The following is a 20,390-nucleotide window of genomic DNA, read 5'->3' as shown; positions in this document are numbered from 1 at the left end:
GCAGTAAGCCAGGATCATGCCACTGCACTCCAGCCTGAGTGACAGAGCAAAATTCCATTAAAAAAATAGTAATCCATATTTCAGTTCGTATTGTGTATGTGTATAGAAAACCTTAAATGGCTGCATACAAAAAATAATTTAAAATTGGAAAGAAATAATGAAGAGATTAAAAAAACAAGTTAAAAATAAGATTTTTGCATTTTATTTTGCTTACTTGTAAGTATTTTATAGGTTGTGTATTCATATACATGAAAATGAGTGAACAAAATTTGGCAAAAAAAACTATGCACTGTACTAACAAAAGCATATCTTGAGTGAGTAAAACCAGATGCCTCATGAGATTGTCAAGCTGATTTCCAAAATTGTCACTCCTCGGGTTGCTCTTACATATTCTGAATGATATTTAAATTTAGTGTTAAGTTACATATATATTTAAATGTAACGTGATATTTTAAAAATAAAACATGAAGATTTATTTTATTAAAAAAAACAAATTAACATCACCAACGAGGAACAAATGAGTATCATGTGCCTGCAATTGTGAAAGACAGAAACTTACTTACGTAGTATTCTGGCTAAGAAAGCATAACCTAAGTGAAACCGTGCAGAAACTTCAGACAAGCACAAAATGAAGGATGTTTTAGTTAAAAGGTGTTGGAGGAGCAGACTGCATTTTCAAACATGTCAATGTCATTTTGAAAAGAAAAAGAAAATGTTTCAGATTAAAGGAGGCTAAGGAGACATGGCACTTAAATTCAATCCCTCACCAGAGGCTAAATCCTATACACGAGAGAAGAAAATGCTGAAGCAAATTATCACATCAGTCAGTAAAATTAGAATACAAATGGCAGATTAGATAAAAGTATTGTGTCAATGTTAAGTGAAGTAATCTGGCAATTTAGAAAAAATGAATAAATTCATAGACATATACAACCTATAAGACTAATTACAAAGAAATGAAAATGAGCAGACCAGTAACAAGTAATGAATCAGTAGTTAAGTTTCCCATCAAAGAAAAGCCTGGTACCTAATAACTTCACTGTTGAATTCTACCAAACATTTAAAGAACTCATAGCAATCCTTAAGCTTTTCCAAAAAATAAAAGAGGAGGGAAACACTGATGAAAGAAATTAAAGACACAAGTAAATGGAAAGATGTCTTACATTTCTGGATTGGAAGAATTGAAATTCTTAAGACACCCATATCCAAAGTGATCTACAGATTCCATGTAATCATTATCAAAATTCCAATAATATTTTTCACAAAAATAGCAAAAAATCTTAAAATGTTATGTATCACAAAAATATAATTAGCCCAAGCATTTTTGAGCAAAAAGAACAAAGCAGGAGGCATCACAGTAACTGATTTTAAAATATACTACAAAGCTATAGTAATAAAAACAGCCTAGCAGTGGTATAAAAACAGACACATAAATGAGACAGAATAAAAAATCCCAGAAATAAATCCATGCATTTACAGTCTATGTACTTTAAACAAAAATACCAAGGACTTCCAATGGGGAAAGATAGTCTCTTTAATAAACAATGCTGGGAAAACTGGATATCCATATGCAGAAGATTGAAATTAGACCCTCATCTCACACCATATACAAAATCAACTCAAAATAGATTAAAGACTTAAATAGAAAACCTACAATTGCAAAACTAGAAGAACACATAGGGGAATGGCTCCATGAAATCAGTTTAGGCAATAATTTTTTTATATGACCACAAACAAATAGGCAACAAAAGTAAAAATAGACAAATGGGACTGCAGTAAACTAAAAACCTCTGCATAGCAAAGAAAACAACTAACAGAGTGAAGAGAAATCTACAGAATGGGAAAACATATTTGCAAACCATAATCAGCCTGCAAAATATGTGAGAAACTCATATAACTCAAAGGTAAAAAGACGAATAACCTGATTTAAAAATTAGCAAATGACCTAAATAGACATTTCTCAAGAGAAGACATACAAATAACTACTAGGTATATGAAAAAAAAAATGCTCAGCCAGGGCACAGTGGTTCATGCCTGTAATCCCAGCATTTTGGGAGGCCGAGGCAGGTGAATCACCTGAGATCAGGAATTCAAGACCAGTATGGCCAACATGGTGAAACCCTGTCTCTACTAAAAATACAAAAATTAGCTAGGGGTTGTGGTGGGCGCCTGTAATCCCAGCTGCTTGGGAGGCTGAGGCAGGGGAACCGCTTAAACCTGAGAGGCAGAGGTTACAGTGAGCCAAGATCGCACCACTGCACTCCAGCCTGAGTGACAGAGTGAGACTCCATCACAAAAAACAAAAAGGAAAGAAAAAAACGTTCTCAGCATCTGTAATCATCAGGGAAATGCAAATTGAAACCTCAATGAGATATTACCTTACACCTGTTAGGATGGCTATTACCGGAAAGACAGAAGATAAGACGAATTGGCAAGGATGTAGAAGAGAGGAAAGCCTTGCACACTGTTGGTGGGACTATAAATTAGTACAGCGATTGAGGAAAATACTATGACGTTCCTCAAAAAATGAAAAATAGAACTATCATGTGATTCAGCAATCCCACGTCTGGGTATACATCCAAAGAAAATTAAATCCGTGCATCAAAGAGATACCTCCATTCACATGTACATTGCCGCGTTATTCACAACAGCCAAGATACGGAATCAATTTAAGTGTTAAGATAATGTGGTGTATATACACAACAGAATACCATTCGGCCTTTAAAAAGACAGAAATCTTGTCATTTGTGACAACATGGATGAACATGGAAGACATTATCTTAAGTGACATAAGCCAGGCACAGAAAGACAAATATTGGTGACCTCATTTATATGTAGAATATTTTTAAAAAGTCAAACTCATAGTAACCAAGTTCCATGGTGGTTACCAGAGACTGTGGGTGCAGTAGTTGGGAAGATGTTGGTTCAAAGACACAAATTTTCAGTTAGGAGGAATGAGTTCAAGTTCTACTGAACATCAAGATGACTATAGTTTATAACAATATATTATATACTTAAAAATTGTTAAGAGATTTTAAGTTTTCTCATCACAAAAAAATAGTATGTGAAGGTGGTGCATATGCAAAATGGCTTTATTTAGCCATTCCACAATGCATATACACATATCAAAATAACATGTTGTGCATCATAATTTAATTTTTACTTGTTAAAAAAAAAGAAAAAGGAATTAAATGTACTGTATTTGTTAAGTGTACTGTGGTTATAAAGGAGAATCCCTATTTTAGGAAATATGCTGAGTATTTTTCCCTCAAATACTTCATAAATATATGTATATATATATATAGTTTATGCCCAAATACATATGCAGATATAGATGATATATTTTTAATGTATGTATAAAAAGAGACTGAAAATGGCAAAGCACATGGGGTAAAATGTCAACAGTATGTGAATCTGAGTAAACCCTTGCAAACTTTTTATGTTTGAAATAATTTCCAAATAAAAGTTTAAAAACTGGAATTTAAAAGCCCTGAAAGTCGTCTTTCAGCTCCACCTCCTCTTCCAAGGAGTAAGCCAATATTAACAGTTTTATATATGTATTTCTTGATCCATTTCTATGTTTTTCATTGTGGTAAAATATACGTAACATAAAATCTATTTTTAAGTGCACAGTTTAGTGCATTAAATACAAAAATATAGAACTCTTCTTGAATTTGCATATCATCCTCATGCAAAAGGGGCCAAGCCAATTTTGTCTGTATCATTCCAGTTTTAGTATATATGCAGCTGAAGCAAGTATTCTATGCATTTTTAAACATACATGTTCCAATATTATAAATGTAATCATATTGTACCAAAAAAGAAAATGAAAAAGCAAGATGTTCCTAGTAAAATGAGAACAAAAATTTCATCACCAGCAGAACTGCAGGAATGTTTAAGGAATCTCTTCAGGCAGAAAGAAAATAACTGATAAAAATTTTAACTCACACAATGTAATAAAGAACTCTGGAAATGATGAATATAAAAACATTTTTTTCCTACTTAATCTCTTTAAGAAACATTTGACTATTTAAAGAAAATATAACTAAGTCTCTGGGGTTCATTGACTACACAAAAGTAAGATATATTAGAACAGTGACACAGAGGACAGGAGTAGCAGAATGAAAGTCTGCTTCGTAAGGTTCTTACATGTCATGTGAAATGATATAATGATATCTGAAAGTAGACTGTGATTAGTTAAATATTGTAAACCCTAGAGCAGCCACTAAAAAAAAAAAAAAATACAAAAGAGGTATTGCTGGTAAGCCAATAGAGGAGAGAAAATAGAATCTAAAAATATTTGCTTAGTACAAATGAATAAAAGAAGAAAGGAAAAGAAAATATAAAATAGATGAGACAAAGGGAAAACAGATACAATATGGTCAATGGAAACCCAACTATATCAATGTTTCTGTTGAATGTACATGGTCTAAACACTCCATTAAAAGACAGATTGTCAGACTGGATAAAAAAGCAAGACCTAACTATATGTATTCTGTCTATTAGAAACTGACTTTAAATATAAAGACATGGACAGGTTTAAAAAAAGAATAACAAAGCATTTCCCAAAATCCTGCAAAAAAATTACATAATGTCATGCAAGCATTAAGCAAAAGTAAGATAATTGGCTACGTTATACAAAGTAGGTTTCATATTAGGGGTTCGTAATGGGAAAGAAAGCAGAAAACAATGCTCACAGGGCTTCAAAATAGATGAAGCAAAACCTAATAGAAGTAGAAGAAGAAATAGACCCAATTACAGTTATAAATTTCAATGCTCCTCTCTGAAGAATTGTTAAAATATGTGGGAAGAAAACCAATAAGGATGCATGAAACTTGAGCAACACTATTAACTACTTAAGTTAATTGACATTTATAAAAAAACACTCCCCCAACAACTGCAGAATAAACGTTCTTTTCAAGTGAACATGGAGAATTTACCAAGAGAGATCATATTGGGTCCAAAAAACAAGTTTCAATAACATTTAAAGGATTAATTTCCAAAGTATATTCTCTGACAACAATTTTTAAAAATCACGACTAGGCACAGTGGCTCACACCTGTAATCCCAGCACTTTGGGAGGCCAAGGTGGGTGGAGCACCTGAGGTCAAGTTTGAGACCAGCTTGACTAACATGGTGAAACTACGTGTCTAGGCCGGGCGCGGTGGCTCAAGCCTGTAATCCCAGCACTTTGGGAGGCCGAGGCGGGTGGATCACGAGGTCAAGAGATCGAGACCATCCTGGTCAACATGGTGAAACCCCGTCTCTACTAAATATACAAAAAATCAGCTGGGCATGGTGGCGTGTGCCTATAATCCCAGCTACCCAGGAGGCTGAGGCAGGAGAATTGCCTGAACCCAGGAGGCGGAGGTTGCGGTGAGCCGAGATCGCGCCACTGCACTCCAGCCTGGGTAACAAGAGCGAAACTCCGTCTCAAAAAAAAAAAAAGAAAGAAAGAAAAAGAAACTACGTGTCTACTGAAAACACAAAAAATTAGCTGCGCCTGGTTGCAGGTGCCTGTAATCACAGCTATTCGGGAGGCTGAGGTAGGAGAATTGCTTGAACCCAGGAAGTGGAGGTTGCAGTGAGCCAAGATGGCACCATTGCACTCCAGCCTGGGCAATAAGGGCAAAACTCCATCTTATTTAAAAAAAAAAAAAAAATCACATGTGAGATAAGAAAATATTTTGAATGGCATGAAAATGAAAGCAGCACATATAAAAAGTGTGGGAATCATTTAAAGCAGTGCTAAAAAGGAAATGTATAATTTTTTGTTTGTCTGAGATGAAGTTTCACTCTGTCCCCCAGGCTGGAGTGCAGTGACACAATCTCGACTTACTGCAACCTCCACCTCCCAGGTTCAAGAGATTCTTCTGCCTCAGCCTCTGGAATAGCTGGAACTACAGCCACCGCACCCAGCTTATTTTTGTATTTTCAGTAGAGACAGAGTTTCACCACTTGGCCAGTCTGGTCTCAAATTCCTGACCTCAGGTAATCCACCCTCCTTGGCCTCTCAAAGTGCTGGGACTACGGACATGAGCCACTGCACTTGGCTGGAAATTTGTAACTTTAAATACTTATTTTGTAAAGTAGAAAACTTTATAACTAACTAAGTTTCCACCATAAGAAACTAGAAAAAGATGAGCGATTTAACTCAAAATAAGCGGAAGGGAAGAAATAACCAGAAATCAATGGAATAATAAATGAACAAACAGTAGAGAAAATCAATGAAACCAAAAGTCAGCTTTTGAAAATACACTGGTAAATCTTTAGCCAAGTTAAACAAGAAAAATAGATGAACACACAATTACAAGTACCCAGCATGAACAATTTCAATACAGTACTAAAAGGATAATTTTAAAAAGTTATCAATAAATTTATCGAATTAGATAAAAATGCATTCCTTGAAAGATTAGAACAACTGAAGCTCACTCAAAAAGAAATAATTTAAATATTTCTATTTATATGAAAGAAAGTGAAGCTGTAGTCATAAACCTTTCTACAAAGAAAAACCGTAGATCCAGAGGCTTGACTGATGAATTCTACCAAATGTTTAAGGAAGGAATAAAGCCAATCCTACAGAAAACTACAGAAAGAAGACTTTCCAGTTCATTTTATGCAGTTAGTTTTACCCTGATAACACTAGAAAAAGAAATTTAAAAGTTAGAAAACTACAGACTAATATTTCTTATGAACACAGGCACAAAAATTCTTAAAATTTCAGTAAATCAAATTCAGCTACATATAATAAAAGAATGCATCATGAACAAGGCAGGTTTATCCCAGAAATGTACTATTGAGTCAACATACCAAAATCAATAAATATAATTTATAGTACTAGCAGACTAAAAAGGAGAAACTATATGACTTACATAGTTTCATCTTTTTTTTTTTTTTTTTTTTTTTTTTTTTGAGACGGAGTTTCGCTCTTGTTACCCAGGCTGGAGTGCAATGGCGCGATCTCGGCTCACCGCAATTTCCACCTCCTGGGTTCAGGCAATTCTCCTTCCTCAGCCTCCCGAGCAGCTGGGATTACAGGCACGCACCACCGTGCCCAGCTAATTTTTTGTAATTTTAGTAGAGACGGGGTTTCACCATGTTGACCAAGATGGTCTCGATCTGTTGACCTTGTGATCCACCCGCCTCGGCCTCCCAAAGTGCTGGGATTACAGGCTTGAGCCACCGCGCCCGGCCACATAGTTTCATCTTAAAAGGTTCACAAAAACATTTGACAAATTTAAATACCCATTCATTATTTTTAAAAATAGTAATAAGAATCCTTAGCAAACTAGAAATAGGAGAAAACTTCCTTAATGTGATAGAGGAAATCCACCAAAAGCCTACAGCTAATACCATAATTTAAAACTGAATTATTTTCTCCTAAGATTGGGAAGAAGGCAAGATGTTCCCTCTTGTTACTTCTATTCAATGCAAGTTTCCAGTTAATGTTATAAGGCAAGAAACCAAAATAAAAATCCTGTCTTTAGAAACGTATAGGTAAAACTGTCATTACGCACTGGCAATGCATCTGTTGATACAGAAACTCCTGAGGAATCTACCAAAAAGTAATCACAGCTAACTAAGAAGCAAATGTAAACAAGGTCACAAGATACAAGGTCAACATACACAAATTATTTTATTTCCATATGGTAGCAACAAAGAATTGGAAATTTACATCTTAAATTGGAAACTAAAAGCTCCTGGGCTCCTGCTTTCTCCTCCTCTTCTCTTGATCCACAAGAGGTTCGAGCCAAGGTTCTCCCCACCCTCCTGTTAGGCTCAGGTGCTGTGCCAGCCCTGGGACTAGGGCTGGGGCTAGATTATTCGCTCCTTTGCCCAAGCTTTAGGAACCAACTTGCAATTTGCCTTTTGCAATATGTTCTGACTCTTTCAAGTATGGTTTGAACTCATTGATATTCATGAGCTTGCAAACAGGAGGTTCTATTCCCTGGGGAGGTTGGGTGGGGGTAAAAGGACCCTTCCCTTAGTCTCACTATGGCACTGGCCAGGCTGCCATCTGCACAGGGAAGAGCTGTGCAGATGCTTCTTGAAGAAATCCTTAGGCTTCTTCCAGATGGGATAGACCTTTCATCCTTGAGCTAGGGTATTTTGGCCTCCAGAGATGAGTACTCGGAAGCCCATGTCACCGTAGAAGACATTAAATTTTTATTTCTTGGGGACTCTGATATGTTTTTCATTCAGTTTTTTTAAAAATGTGTCCCCAGGTCTCCCATCTCACAGCAGCTAAGAAGCAATGCCAGGGCAAAGAGCAGCCTCCTCAGTCACAGAGGTTGCTGCAGTTCAGTGGGCTGGCAGCCAAGGAGATTGCCTTTTTTTTTTTTTTTTTTCTGCAGGGGCAGGGCGGGGCGGCTGTGGGGAATAGATTATTTACTATTTCTGCTTGTGTGGGGTTTTATTTCTGGTTAGGTCATGAACTTCTGATGCACACATGTCTTTGCTTTTTTAAATTCAACTAATTCATTTTCCAATAAAAGTATTCTAACTCCTTGTTTGACTATATTAACATGTATGTGTGTGTGTGTGCGCATGTGCATGCGTGTGTGTGTATGTGTGTAAAATCTCCAGAAGTGAGCCCTTTTGGTGGCACATTTCAGGGACTTCCAGCATATGAGGGCTTCCTTCTAGCTACAGTAAGATTATGATGCAATGATACTTCACATTTTACTACACACTGCTAGATACTGCGTCAGATATTATGCAAGGTTTATCTGCTGTAATCCTTATAACACCCATGTGTGGTATACTAGTGCAGCCCCACTTCACAGATGAAGTAACTGAGATTTATCAAGACAAATTAATTTGCACAAAGTCACCTCCAGGAATGATGGAGCTGGCTTTCAACCTCAGCAGTCTGACGCCGGAATCATTTCTTTTAGTTCCATATTTTGAGACTGATGGTTCAGTTCTTGGAATAAGACTATCCAACAGAGAGGCAGGAGAGCAGCCACCTCTAATTCCATGTTATTGGCTGCAGATGAGCCACACGCTGTTCTAAAGTAAGGGTCAAAGTGTCTGGACTCTGACTTAGGGGCATTGATTAATTTTTTGCAGAAGTGACTGTTTTGTCTTTCTCAAATGTCATCTAACCTAGACCCACAGGAACTTGACAAAGCTTCCCATGGTATGAAGGGCCCATGTGGTTTTCTAGGAGCCTCTGAAGAACCGCAGCTCTGGTGGGAGGACAACCCTCTGCCCTTCTGAAAAAGCACTGGCAAGAGCGATTCCTTCATTGGTTCATCAAATATGGTTAAGCAGCTGGGCATGGTGTCTCACACTTGTAATCCCAGCTGCTTGGAAGGCCAAAATGGGAGGATCACATAAGGCCAGGAGTTTGAGACCAGCCTGGGCAACACAGCAAAGAAAAAATATGGTTAAGTGTCTCTTTCTCTCCGGGTGTGAGAAAGACAGCAACAGATTGTACGTTCATAGAGCTTACAGCCTGGAAGAGAAGACAGAAAATTAATTGAATACTAGAAGGGACCATAAGAGTAATCCCAGAGGAAGTGCTGGGTACAAAAGGAGTTTAGCGCCCTAGGCGGATGCTTCTGCTGAAGAGAAGTAACAGACATCATGGTAGGGTCTTTGGAGAGCCACCTCCAGCATGCAGAGGCAAACCCTAGCGTCTGCCCAGCCATGAAAAGAAGCAGAGTAAGACTACATGGGGCTGAGGAGGGTGTTATCTCTAGGTGTCTCCAGACGTTTTAAATCACCATCAAAGACATTGTGTGATCTCTCTGGGACACTGCAAGAGAAAAGACATCTGGGAGTTGCAGGATTCTGGTATTTCTGCTAGTAGGCACAGAGAACCCAACGTTTTAAATTCTCATCATGCTTGTCAACCACACTAATAACTAGCTTTGATCTATAGAAACTTGATCACATCTAGCCATTGCTAAGTTTCTTTTTCTAAATATAATTTTTTTCATATATGGGAACTGCTATCCTCCTAGAGAGTAATTCATTTTCCAAGATTGACTTTTCTTTTCTTTCTTTCTTTCTTTTTTTTTTTTTTTTTTTTTTTTGACAGAGTCTCACTGTGTTGCCCAGGTTGACAGAGTTGACTTTAGGAAAGTGTTCATTGTTTAGAAAAGCATACATTCTGTGGTTTTTCTGTCCAGTAGCTAGAATAATAATCCTGACTTTATGAAAATAACAATAAAAATAGCAGAAAAGTAGAATAATTTTTAACTTTTATTCTAAGTTAAACATTAGAATAAAATTTTTATTCTAATTTTTGGAATTGTTTTTATAAGTGCATTTGAGAAGTTTGTTGAACACCTGATATGGTTTTGCTCTGTGTCCCTACCCAAGTCGAATTATAAATCCAGTGTTGGAGGAGGGGTCTGGAGGGAGGTGATGGAATAATGTGTGTAGACTTTGCCCTTGCTGTTCTAGTGATAGATTCTCATGAGATATGGTTCATTGAAAGTGTGTGGCACCTCTCCCTTTCTCTCCCTCTCCCTCCCTTCCCCCCCCACCTCTCTCTCTCTCTCTCTCTCTGTCTCTGTCTCCTGATGGCCATGTAAAGATGTGCCTGCTTTTCCTTTGCCTTCTGCCATGATTGTAAATTTCCTGAGGCCTCCCCAGTCATGCCTCCTGTACAGCCTGCAGAACTGTGAGTCAACCTTGATATATATATATATAAGCTTTTCTTTTTATAAATTACTCAGTCTCAGGTAGTTCTTTATAGCAGTGTGAGAATGGACTAATATAGCACTATTCTAATAGAATGGGAATTCCTATTCTCTTGGGAACAGATGAGAAATGGAAAGGGGATGAGCAGTCCTTCCAAAGGTGACTTGGTAACCACTGAACTGGCCAACATATGACTCTTAATGTCTCTGATGTCCCCTCATGGCAGACAGCAGCACATCCAAAAAGTTATCAAGCTAATCCAATGTTCAGCTAATAATTTGAAACATATGATCAAAGATTCCCTGAATTTCATCCTTTTAATTATTGCTCAAGAAGACTAATAAAATAAAAGGAAGGCTTGGCATAATGGTTCTAGCACTTTGGGAGGCCAAGGTGGGTAGATCAATTGAGCCCAGGAGTTCAAGACCAGCCTGGCCATGGAGAAAACCTGTATCTACTAAAAATACAAAAATTTTCTGGGCATGGTGGTGCGCACCTGTAATCTTAGCTAACTGGGGGGCTGAGGCACAAGGATCACTTGAACCCGGGAAGCAGAGATTGCAGTGAGCTGAGATTGTATCACTGTACTCCTCAAATCTTTAATGTTGTTTTCTTAAACCACAAAGCAGAATTTGGTATCAACAAATGAACTTTAAGTAGAGAATATTTGGTCATGTGCTATTAAAATAGATAAATATTCTATTTTTAAAACAGCACAAAAGCTAAAATAACCTGTGTAATGTAAATAAATGAATTCATTAGGAAGATTAATAAATTCAGCCTTCAAATCAAATTGTTTGTGTAGTAAATTGTCATTTGTTATTTTTTTATACACAACAAAATAACTTTTAAATCTTTAGCTATAGGTTACTAAGAATTGTTTTTATATCCATATTCCTTTAAGTAAATTTGTTAACTTTAACTGTTTAAAATTAAGGAGTCCTTCAAAAGATTTCTTGGACAGTATTGAAGAAAATAAAACCCTATTATTCATGTGAAAAGTGTTTCCTCTTGCCTTGGTAAAAAGAACAAAATATTACATTAAATTACTATAGTACCCTGAAAGGTTATTATATTTCTTCGATAAATATGATAGATGGAAATGGTACAGGAAACAAGCTAGATATACAAACTGACATTTATTGTGCACATAAGATTCTCATTAGTTATGTGTTAGATGTGTTTATATCACACAACATATCTGTTGGCATTTTCCTTAATGTCATTTGTTTATTTATTGCCTTCATAATAACCCTGGGTGCTCTGAAAGCAGAGTATCACAAATTTAATCTTTTACTATTGGGGTTGCATTTTCATATTTACTAGGCTATTTAGTAAAAAGACCAGGGGAAATCTTTGATGCCAGATTGTCACATGAAATTAAATCTATGTCCTTAAAAATGAAATGGGGCACTCAGCACATGGCTGTGCTCGTACAGAATTAGATCTAGCATTGTTTCTGGTTTTTCATGTTGCTAAGAACTATTTCTTGCTGTCTGGAAAATTCCTGTCTGAAATTATCTATGTAATATTTCATTTAAATTGCAAGATAGAATAATCTTTTGCATTTAGCTTCTAGAACTTCTATGTAAATAGGCCCATCAGCCTAAAGATAGAACACTAACTTATATATGTAGTAAGACAGACACAAATAGAAAAAGCACTATATTTCTGTTTAGCTATCTACTGCTGATGCTAATTGTCAAGTTTAATCTTTTGCCTGATTTAAGTCGTTAACACTTGAAAATCTACTTCCTGAAATTGGCTCCCTGTCATGAATATCAAGGCATGTGAATTTCAAATAAACCTGAAGGAAGCAGGATCATTTTAATTTCCCAGCAGTTATAACAGGATTATTTTCATCTATGTGTGTTTTTATATCATGATTATATGTCAGTAACAATGAAAACATGAATGTGTGAGTGCTTCTATGTGCCAAGTATTGTGCTCAGTAATTTACATGATTTATCTCCTTTAATCCTCACAAAACTCTCTGAAGTAAAAACTGCTATCCCCTTTTCGCAGATGAGGAAACTGAGGTTTCATGACATTAAGTAACGTGCCCAGTGTTGTACAGCCAGCAAGTGGTGAAACATGAATTTGGAGGGAGACATTTTGACTTCAGATGTCATGCTTTTAAACTAGTATTCTACCTCAAAAAAAGAATTTAAGGTAGCTTTAAAAGACACCTACAGTATATCAAAAGAACATTAATTAGGAGCACATGCGGAAAAGCGTAGAGAACAGGAATATAAATGGCAATATATATTAGTCCAGTACATGAAATTTACGGTACTTAAATTAGGGTGAACTACAAACGTACTCTAAGTTTTCTGACAGTCTTCACAAAGACCAGACAGAATATGGTGCCTATATTATAAAATCAAACCATTTGGTCAACTGAAGCCCATCCATTGTTTATATTAAGACTGTGAAGACAGTCTCCTAAGCATCCTCATAAACCAAATACCATGCAAGGTAATGAAGCCCATTTTCAACAATATCCTTACAGTAAATTGTGATGATGAATTTCACTGGGCGATTTCTTACTGATCGACTGACACAAACAAATAGCTTGATTCAGTTAAGTCACATCAAAGCACAATTCAGTTAAAGCAACTTTTCAGGAGGTATGTATCCAGATATATAGAGGGCGGTAAGCAAGAATGAAGGCTTTAATGAAGCCAGGCAAATTGCTCTGAAAACAGAAAGCTAACCCAAAAATAACAATAAATTTACTACACAGTTTTCTCTCACTAAAGATATTCATTAATTTTAGTCTTTATCTCTTAGTAATGGATCTTTCCAAATTCCTGGTGAGGTTGTGGACCAAGTTTACCCTGTGATTTCACATTTACTTGTTTTGTTTATATAATTTGTGCTCATTTCTCAAACATGCTTTTTGATTTTTTTTCCTCCCACCTAAAAAAAAAACTTTCCTTTTATGATCAGCATCCATGATGCCTCTATAAATTTTTCTGATTCTGCTCACCTAACAGAATCAATAACGTCTTATGCTGTATTTCCATAGCACTTTGGAGAGAATAATCAAAGAATGAATTGAGCATTTACTATGTACCAGGAACTTCCCTTTCATGTTTACAACTCAATGAAGAAGATACTAGTTCTATCCCCATTTTACGGTTGAAGGAGTTGAGGTATTGAATAATGGCCAAAGTCACACAGAAAGTAAATGGTAGATTCAGCTTTCAAAGCCAAGGCAGTCTGGCTCCAGAGCCCCCACAGGTAGCTGGTGCACCATTCTGCCTATGATATAAACCACCAGCTGTCACTTGGCACATGTTTCTGTTTTTATCTCTCTTCCTTCTTCTAGTTGCCCATTCTACCTTTCTCCATTTCTTCACATCCTATGTACTCCTCGACCAATTCGGATCTGGCTTCTGATTCCCCCACTCCATTGAAACTATGTATCCAACAAGCGTCTAATATCCAGAAGCTATAAGGTACTTAATAGGAAAAAAAAAAAAAAAGCTAACACCTCATTAAAAAGTGGGAAAAGGACATGAGCAATTACTTCTCAAAAAAAGACATGTGAGTGGCCACCAAACATATGAAAAATGCTAATTATCACTAATCATCAAAGAAAGGCAAATCAAAACCACAATGAAATACCATCTCACACCAATCAGAATGGCTGTTATTAAAAAGTCAAAAAGCAACATGTTGGTAAGGCTGTGAAGGAAAGGAAACTCTCATACACTGCTGGTGGGATTGCAAGTTAGTTCAACCACTCCGGAAAGAAGTTCGGAGATTCCTCAAAGATCTGAAAACAGAATTACCGTTCAATCCCGCAATCCCATTACTGGGTATATATCTAAAAGAAAATAAATCATTCTACCAAAAAGATACATGCACTTGTAGGTTCCTTGCATCACTAGTCACAATAGCAAAGACATGGAGTAGACCTGGGTGCCCACTAAGGGTAGAATGGATTTTTTTAAATGTGCATATACAACATGGAATACTACACAGCCATAAAAAGAATGAAATCATGTCCTTTGCTGCAACATGGATGGAGCTGGAGGCCATTATCATAAGTGAATTAAGGTGGAAACAGAAAACCAAATACCATGTGTTCTTACTTGTAAGTGGGAGCTGGCTAGGTAAGGTGGCTTACACTGTAATCTCAGCACCTGGGGAGGCCGAGGTGACAGAATTGTTTGAGGCTAGGAGTTTGAGACTAGCCTGAGCAACATAGCAAGACAAAAAAGCTCCCCAAAACACACAAAAAAAATTATCCAGGCATGGTAGTGCACACCTGTCATCCCAGCTACTTGGGAGACTAAGGCAGAGGATCGCTTGGGCTCAGGAGGTTGCAGTGAGCTATGATGGCAGCACTTCACTCTAATCTGGGTGGCCCAGTAAGATCCCTTCTCTAAAAAATAAGTAAGTGGGAGCTAAAGATAGGATACAAATGAAAATAAAGATGGGAATGATAGACATTGGAGACTCCAAAAGCATGGTGGAAGGGGTGAGGACAAGGGCTGAAAAACTACCTATTGGGTACTATGTTCACTCTGTGGATGACAGGTTCATTTGAAACCCAAACTTTATTACATGATATGTCCACATATCAGGTCTGCATGTGTACCCTCTGAATCTGAATTTTTTTAATTTTTAGTTCTGGGGTACATACAGGGGATGTACAGGTTTGTTACAAAGACAAAGGTGTGCCACTATGGTTTGCTGCACCTATCAACTCATCAACTAGGTATGAAAACCCAGCATAAATTATCTATTTTTCCTATTACTCTCCCTCCCCCACCACACCCCCTGACTGGCCCCACTGTGTGTTGTTCCCCTCCCTGTAACCATGTGATCTCGTTGTTCAGCTCCCACTTATAAGTAAGAACAAGCAGTGTTTGGTTTTCTGTTCTTGCATAAGTCTGCTAAGGATAATGACTTTCAGCTTCATCCATGTCCCTGCAAAGAACATAATCTCATTCCTTTTTATGACTGCATAGTTATCCATCGTGTATATGTACCACATTTTCTCTATCCAGTCTATCATTGATGGGCATTTGGGTTGATTCCATGTCCTTGTTATTGTGAATAGTACCGCATTGAACATATGCGTGCACGTATCTTTATAATAGAATGATTTCTATTCCTTTGGGTATATTCCCAGTAATGGGATTGCTGGGTCAAATGGTATTTCTGGTTCTAGATCTTTGAAGAATCACCACATTGTCTCCCACAATGGTTGAATTAATTTACATTCCCACCAACAGTATAAAAACACTCCTATTTCTCCACATCCTTGCCAGCATCTGTTGTTTGTTGACATTTTAATAATGGCAATTCTGACTGGCTTGAGATGCTATCTTTTAGTGGTTTTGATTTGCATTTCTCTAATGATCAGTGTTGTTGAGCTTTTTTTAATATGCTTATTGACTACATGAATGTCTTCTTTGGAGAAGTATCTGTTCATGTCCTTTGCCCACTTTTTAGTGGAGTTGTTTGTTGCTTTCTTGTAAATATGTTTGAGTTCCTTGTAGTGAATCTAAATATTTTAAAAGAAATTTTTAAATTACTTCCCACTACGCCTCCCCCAAGAAAAAGAAACTATGTCTATATGGTCACCAAGGACGTCAAGGTTCTCAAACACTTCACTGTCTTCATCTAATTTCTCAGTTGTGATGGAAATTTTCTGACCCTGCTCTCCCTCTGAAAATAATTCTTTGCCTTGGCTTTCCTGACCTCCCTGTCTTCTCTGTCTCTTTCTATATTGCAGGTTGTTTCTTCTCAGTCTCTGTGATTCTTCTTTTTCTGCCTAATGTTAATTTTCCTTCTACCCCACACTCAGACTCCCAGTCCAATTCTTAGCGTTCTTTTCTTTTCTCTTTCCACAGTTTTCCCAGAGAGATTTATTCACCAACAATTATTTTTTCCCAGCACAGATCTTTCTATTGAGTTCAGCATTCATGTAATCATGTTCTGTCACAATCCCAGGTTTTATATGTAGACCTGTATCATAGCACTTCTCTTTCATCCTTCTATTCTTAGCACTTGGCACAGAGTAAGTGCTCAATAAATATTTTTATAAGGGAATCTAGGTAAACCAGACTAGAGGATGTTTTGGCAAGTCACGCCAAACACAGGATGCTATAAACTATAAAACCTTTTACAGAAGGAACTGCACTCAAAAAAACAGAATAGGTTAGACTTGGAGACTGATAAGATACGGTTCTGGGGGCAAGACTCAAGCATAACTCTTACGCATCTGTCACAGGCCACTGGGTATAATGTGTGCAAAGAGAGAAGGCTGGCCTTTTCCTTTGGTTAATTTACCAGGTAATTGTCAATATGCTCTTTTCTCTTGTTTTGTGCTGCATGAAAACATTCTTCCATGCAAAATAGAACCAAGGGAGGAGGACGTTCTCCGCTGTTAGTTAACTCTGCCATTTCACCAGTCTCTAAGCTCCATGGGAACAGAAGCCCTGTTTGTTCTGTCCTAGTGCCTATTGTATATTTTTGGCACAAGACAAACAAGGATTATCTTTAACTGAATACCTTCTATGTACCAAGTACTGTACTATATGCTTTGCCTATATTTTCTCCTTTATTACTCACCAAAAAAGAAGGTCATTTTAGGGCTGAGGATGCCAGTGCTTAGAAATGTTAAGTGGCTTGCTCGGGATTAGGGTGCAAATAGCTAAGTCAGTTGTTAAACCTAGATTGCTCTGATCCAAAGGCTTCCCTTTATTAAAATGCGATATGACCTTCCTGTGTATGGTTAAAATTTCCAGGAAAGTTGGCTGCTGTAGCACATGCCTGTAGTCCCAGCTACTCAGGAAGCTGACCTAGAGGATTGCTTGGCTCAGGATTTATAGGCTAGACTGGGCAACATAGCAAGATACTATCTCTAAAAGAAATAAATAAATTGTATGTTTAAAAATTATGATGATAGAATGAAAGAACACAAGAATATTCACATTTGGGGATATAATTTGATGTGTTTCATTAGAAGTTTTTTTCTTCTTTGTTAACTGTTATATGTATAAATATGACCATTTAAAATGAAATGCTTTTATGTCCAAGGTCTTTCGCACCTACTTAAATTATTGAAATGTTATTTGACATTTTAAACATACAGAGATGGAGTAGATTCTTTATAATTTTGTGTGTGTTACTATTTCCTATGGTTTGAATATGTCCCCCAAATTTCATGTGCTGGAAACTTAGTCCTCAAATTCATATGTTGGTGGTATTTGGAACTGGGGCCTTTGGAAGGTAATTAGGATTAGATAAGGTCACCATGAGTCCCTCATGATGGGATTGATATCTTTATAAGGAAACGAAGAGAGACCTGCGCTAACATGCTTTCTCTGTCTCAACATGTGATACCCTCTGCCACATTACGATACAGCAGGAAGGCTCTCACCAGATGCAGCTGCCTGATTTTGGACTTCCCAGCCTCCAGAACTGTAAGAAATACATTTCTTTTTTAAAAATAAATTACAGTCTGTGGTATTCTGTTATAGCAATGCCAAATGGACTAAGACACTATTATTATTATTGTTACTATTGCTTTTTAGGGAAAAGAGATTGTTAGTTATGAACAAAACTGTTAATTCCTTTCTTGATGAGACTCCAGAAGTGAAAGTACTTTCTATATGTGTCCCATATCAGGAAGCCTCAGAGTAGAGAAAATTTGGAAGGGCTTCCTACAACTGAAGAAGAAAGAGAAATGAAGATAGGCATCCTGGTAGAAAATTTTAGAATTCTCAAAACACAAGAGGAGAAAGTTGAGGATAGGGAAGAAGAGGTGAGTCTGAGAGATGCCATACAGGCAGAAGTGTAGGTAGCTGTGACTGAGAGGGCGGTGAGAAGGAACTATTCATTCTCCATTTCTCAGAAGCAGTGCTGCCTTCTTGGCAAACCTTAAGTTAATGAATTGGCTTTACAGCTAAGAATTTGATGAGAAGGTGTTAAAGGCAGAGATGAAACAGCAAGCCTGGCCATGAAAAGAGGATCCAAAAGTCCAAACTCTTTGCATGCTTTTTCCTCTGTCAGCTTATGGCCCAGATTCCACTCCCAGTCCAAGCTGGACCAGCCCAGATTTGATTTCATCTTATACGCGCGCACACACACACACACACACACACACACACACAGCCCTGAGGCATTGCAGAGTGAAACCCCAGCCACAATAGCCACATCAATCCTCCAGACAATGGCCAAGAAGCCAATGGAAAAATTCAGTGTCCTCCTATTTGCTCTTTATGTTTCTTATATATTCTGGGAGACAAACCAGAAAAATAAGAAGAATAATGTCTAAGAATGAGGACATGAGAGGAAAACATTATATCCTAATAGAGTGAAATTGGAGGGCCTTCTAGGCTGTTTCCTTTTTAAACAATCTCTTCTTAAAAAAAAAGTTGTTTAATGTCCCAGAAAGTTTTTTAAAACAGCAGTTTGTCCCCTTTTTCTAAGCCAAAGGCCAAAAATAGAAACTGTTTGGCGATCTCTTCTGAAGCAGATCTGTGTATGCCCAGCCTGAGAAATCTTCCTTGACCATTAACTCAGGGAGCTGTCATGAAGAAATTCTGGGAATCATGATATGCATTTATACACAGAATGTCTAAAGGGGAAACAAAGCTCGACCTGCTTTTCTCTTTTCTCGAGCCAGGTGACTCTTCTTCTTTTCTCTTTTCCCTTAAGAGATGAGAGGGAGAAAACAGCTTCAAACCACCACTACCTTCCACAATTCCCCATCAACTTGGGTCACCAAAAGGAAGATGTCCAGGTACCTGTTATAATCTGATTTTACAGTATTTTGCCTCTTGATAGAGTAGAAATGCCTTTCTTATCCAAAGGGCACATTAGTTGATAATAGATAACATTTACTGTCTGCTTCCAATATACCTGGCACATCTGCTAAACATTTTGGGTACTGTCTTCTTTATCTTCACAGTAACCCTACAAGGAAGTACTATGACGATTCTCAGCTTACAAATGGTTAAGTTGAGGCTTGGAAAAGTTGGATAATGTGGTTACAGTTAGTGAAAGAAAAAGCTCAATATTAAACCCAGGCAGTGGGACTGGAGCCAACACTCTTGACCACCTGGCTCTGAAATTACAACTCAGTTATGGAAACAGAACAGGAGCCCAGAAATATTTAACAACACTTCAACTTTTCTACCCTCTGTATGCAAATAAAATAATATTTAATGATACAATTAGTATATCCTTTACGCTGAATAAATTGAATGAACCACTACTTCTACGGCACACAGGAAAAGGATGCTTTCAGCACAGCAGAGCCTTGGATGCAGAACCCAGGGAGGACTGGCTCTTCGAACAGCAGGTTTTATTGGTATTTCCACTATTGGCCCCCACTGAGGAACCATATTAAAAACGTCTTTGGAAGATGAAAAAGGAGGTAATTTTTTACAAACACTTTGAGTTGTGATCTACTTATAAAGCCAGCTATATGAACAAATGACTGATCCTGGGAAATACATGCAAACGAGCCCCTTCATTTGTCTCTGACCCCCGTCCTTCCTACTCCCTACAAGGACAGGTTCTTCCATTTTAAGGCAACGTACAGTAAGGCAGGAGTTAGTTGCCTGAGCTGTCAGTTTCTAGCAAAGGACAGCCCAGAATAAATTTGACTCTTTATGTATCCTAATCTGGAACAGAAAGAGGCAAAGGTCTCCCTGTCTCCTTCCAACTTCACACACGCCTCAAACTGGCGTGCCCCCGCTGCA

General features: G+C 37.4%; 1 protein-coding gene and 1 non-coding gene across 4 annotated transcripts in view; one reads left to right on the top strand and one right to left on the bottom strand.

Annotated features, from left to right (window-relative positions):
• Positions 1–20,390, top strand: part of LOC144576887 (uncharacterized) — a 114,849-nt gene that overhangs the window by 84,598 nt on the left and 9,861 nt on the right. For 2 of the 3 annotated variants that reach the window (XR_013519585.1, XM_078329603.1), the window contains 3 exons: positions 18,047–18,104; positions 19,342–19,426; positions 19,917–20,062. Coding sequence is in view for 2 of the 3 variants with exons in the window: in XM_078329603.1 (XP_078185729.1) it covers positions 18,047–18,078 (32 nt within the window). In the remaining variant the exon portion in view is untranslated. The remainder of the gene's footprint in view (positions 1–18,046; positions 18,105–19,341; positions 19,427–19,916; positions 20,063–20,390) is intronic. The other variant, XM_078329604.1, reaches the window with a different exon arrangement.
• Positions 3,651–3,756, bottom strand: LOC118143401 (U6 spliceosomal RNA). The gene has a single exon (XR_004727622.1). It is a non-coding gene; the product is annotated as a U6 spliceosomal RNA (small nuclear RNA).

Source organism: Callithrix jacchus, chromosome 7 (genome assembly GCF_049354715.1).
Source record: "Callithrix jacchus isolate 240 chromosome 7, calJac240_pri, whole genome shotgun sequence".
NCBI classification, from domain to species: Eukaryota; Metazoa; Chordata; class Mammalia; order Primates; family Cebidae; genus Callithrix; species Callithrix jacchus.
Note: the sequence above shows the minus strand (reverse complement) of the source record. Positions and strands in the feature narration are given on the sequence as shown.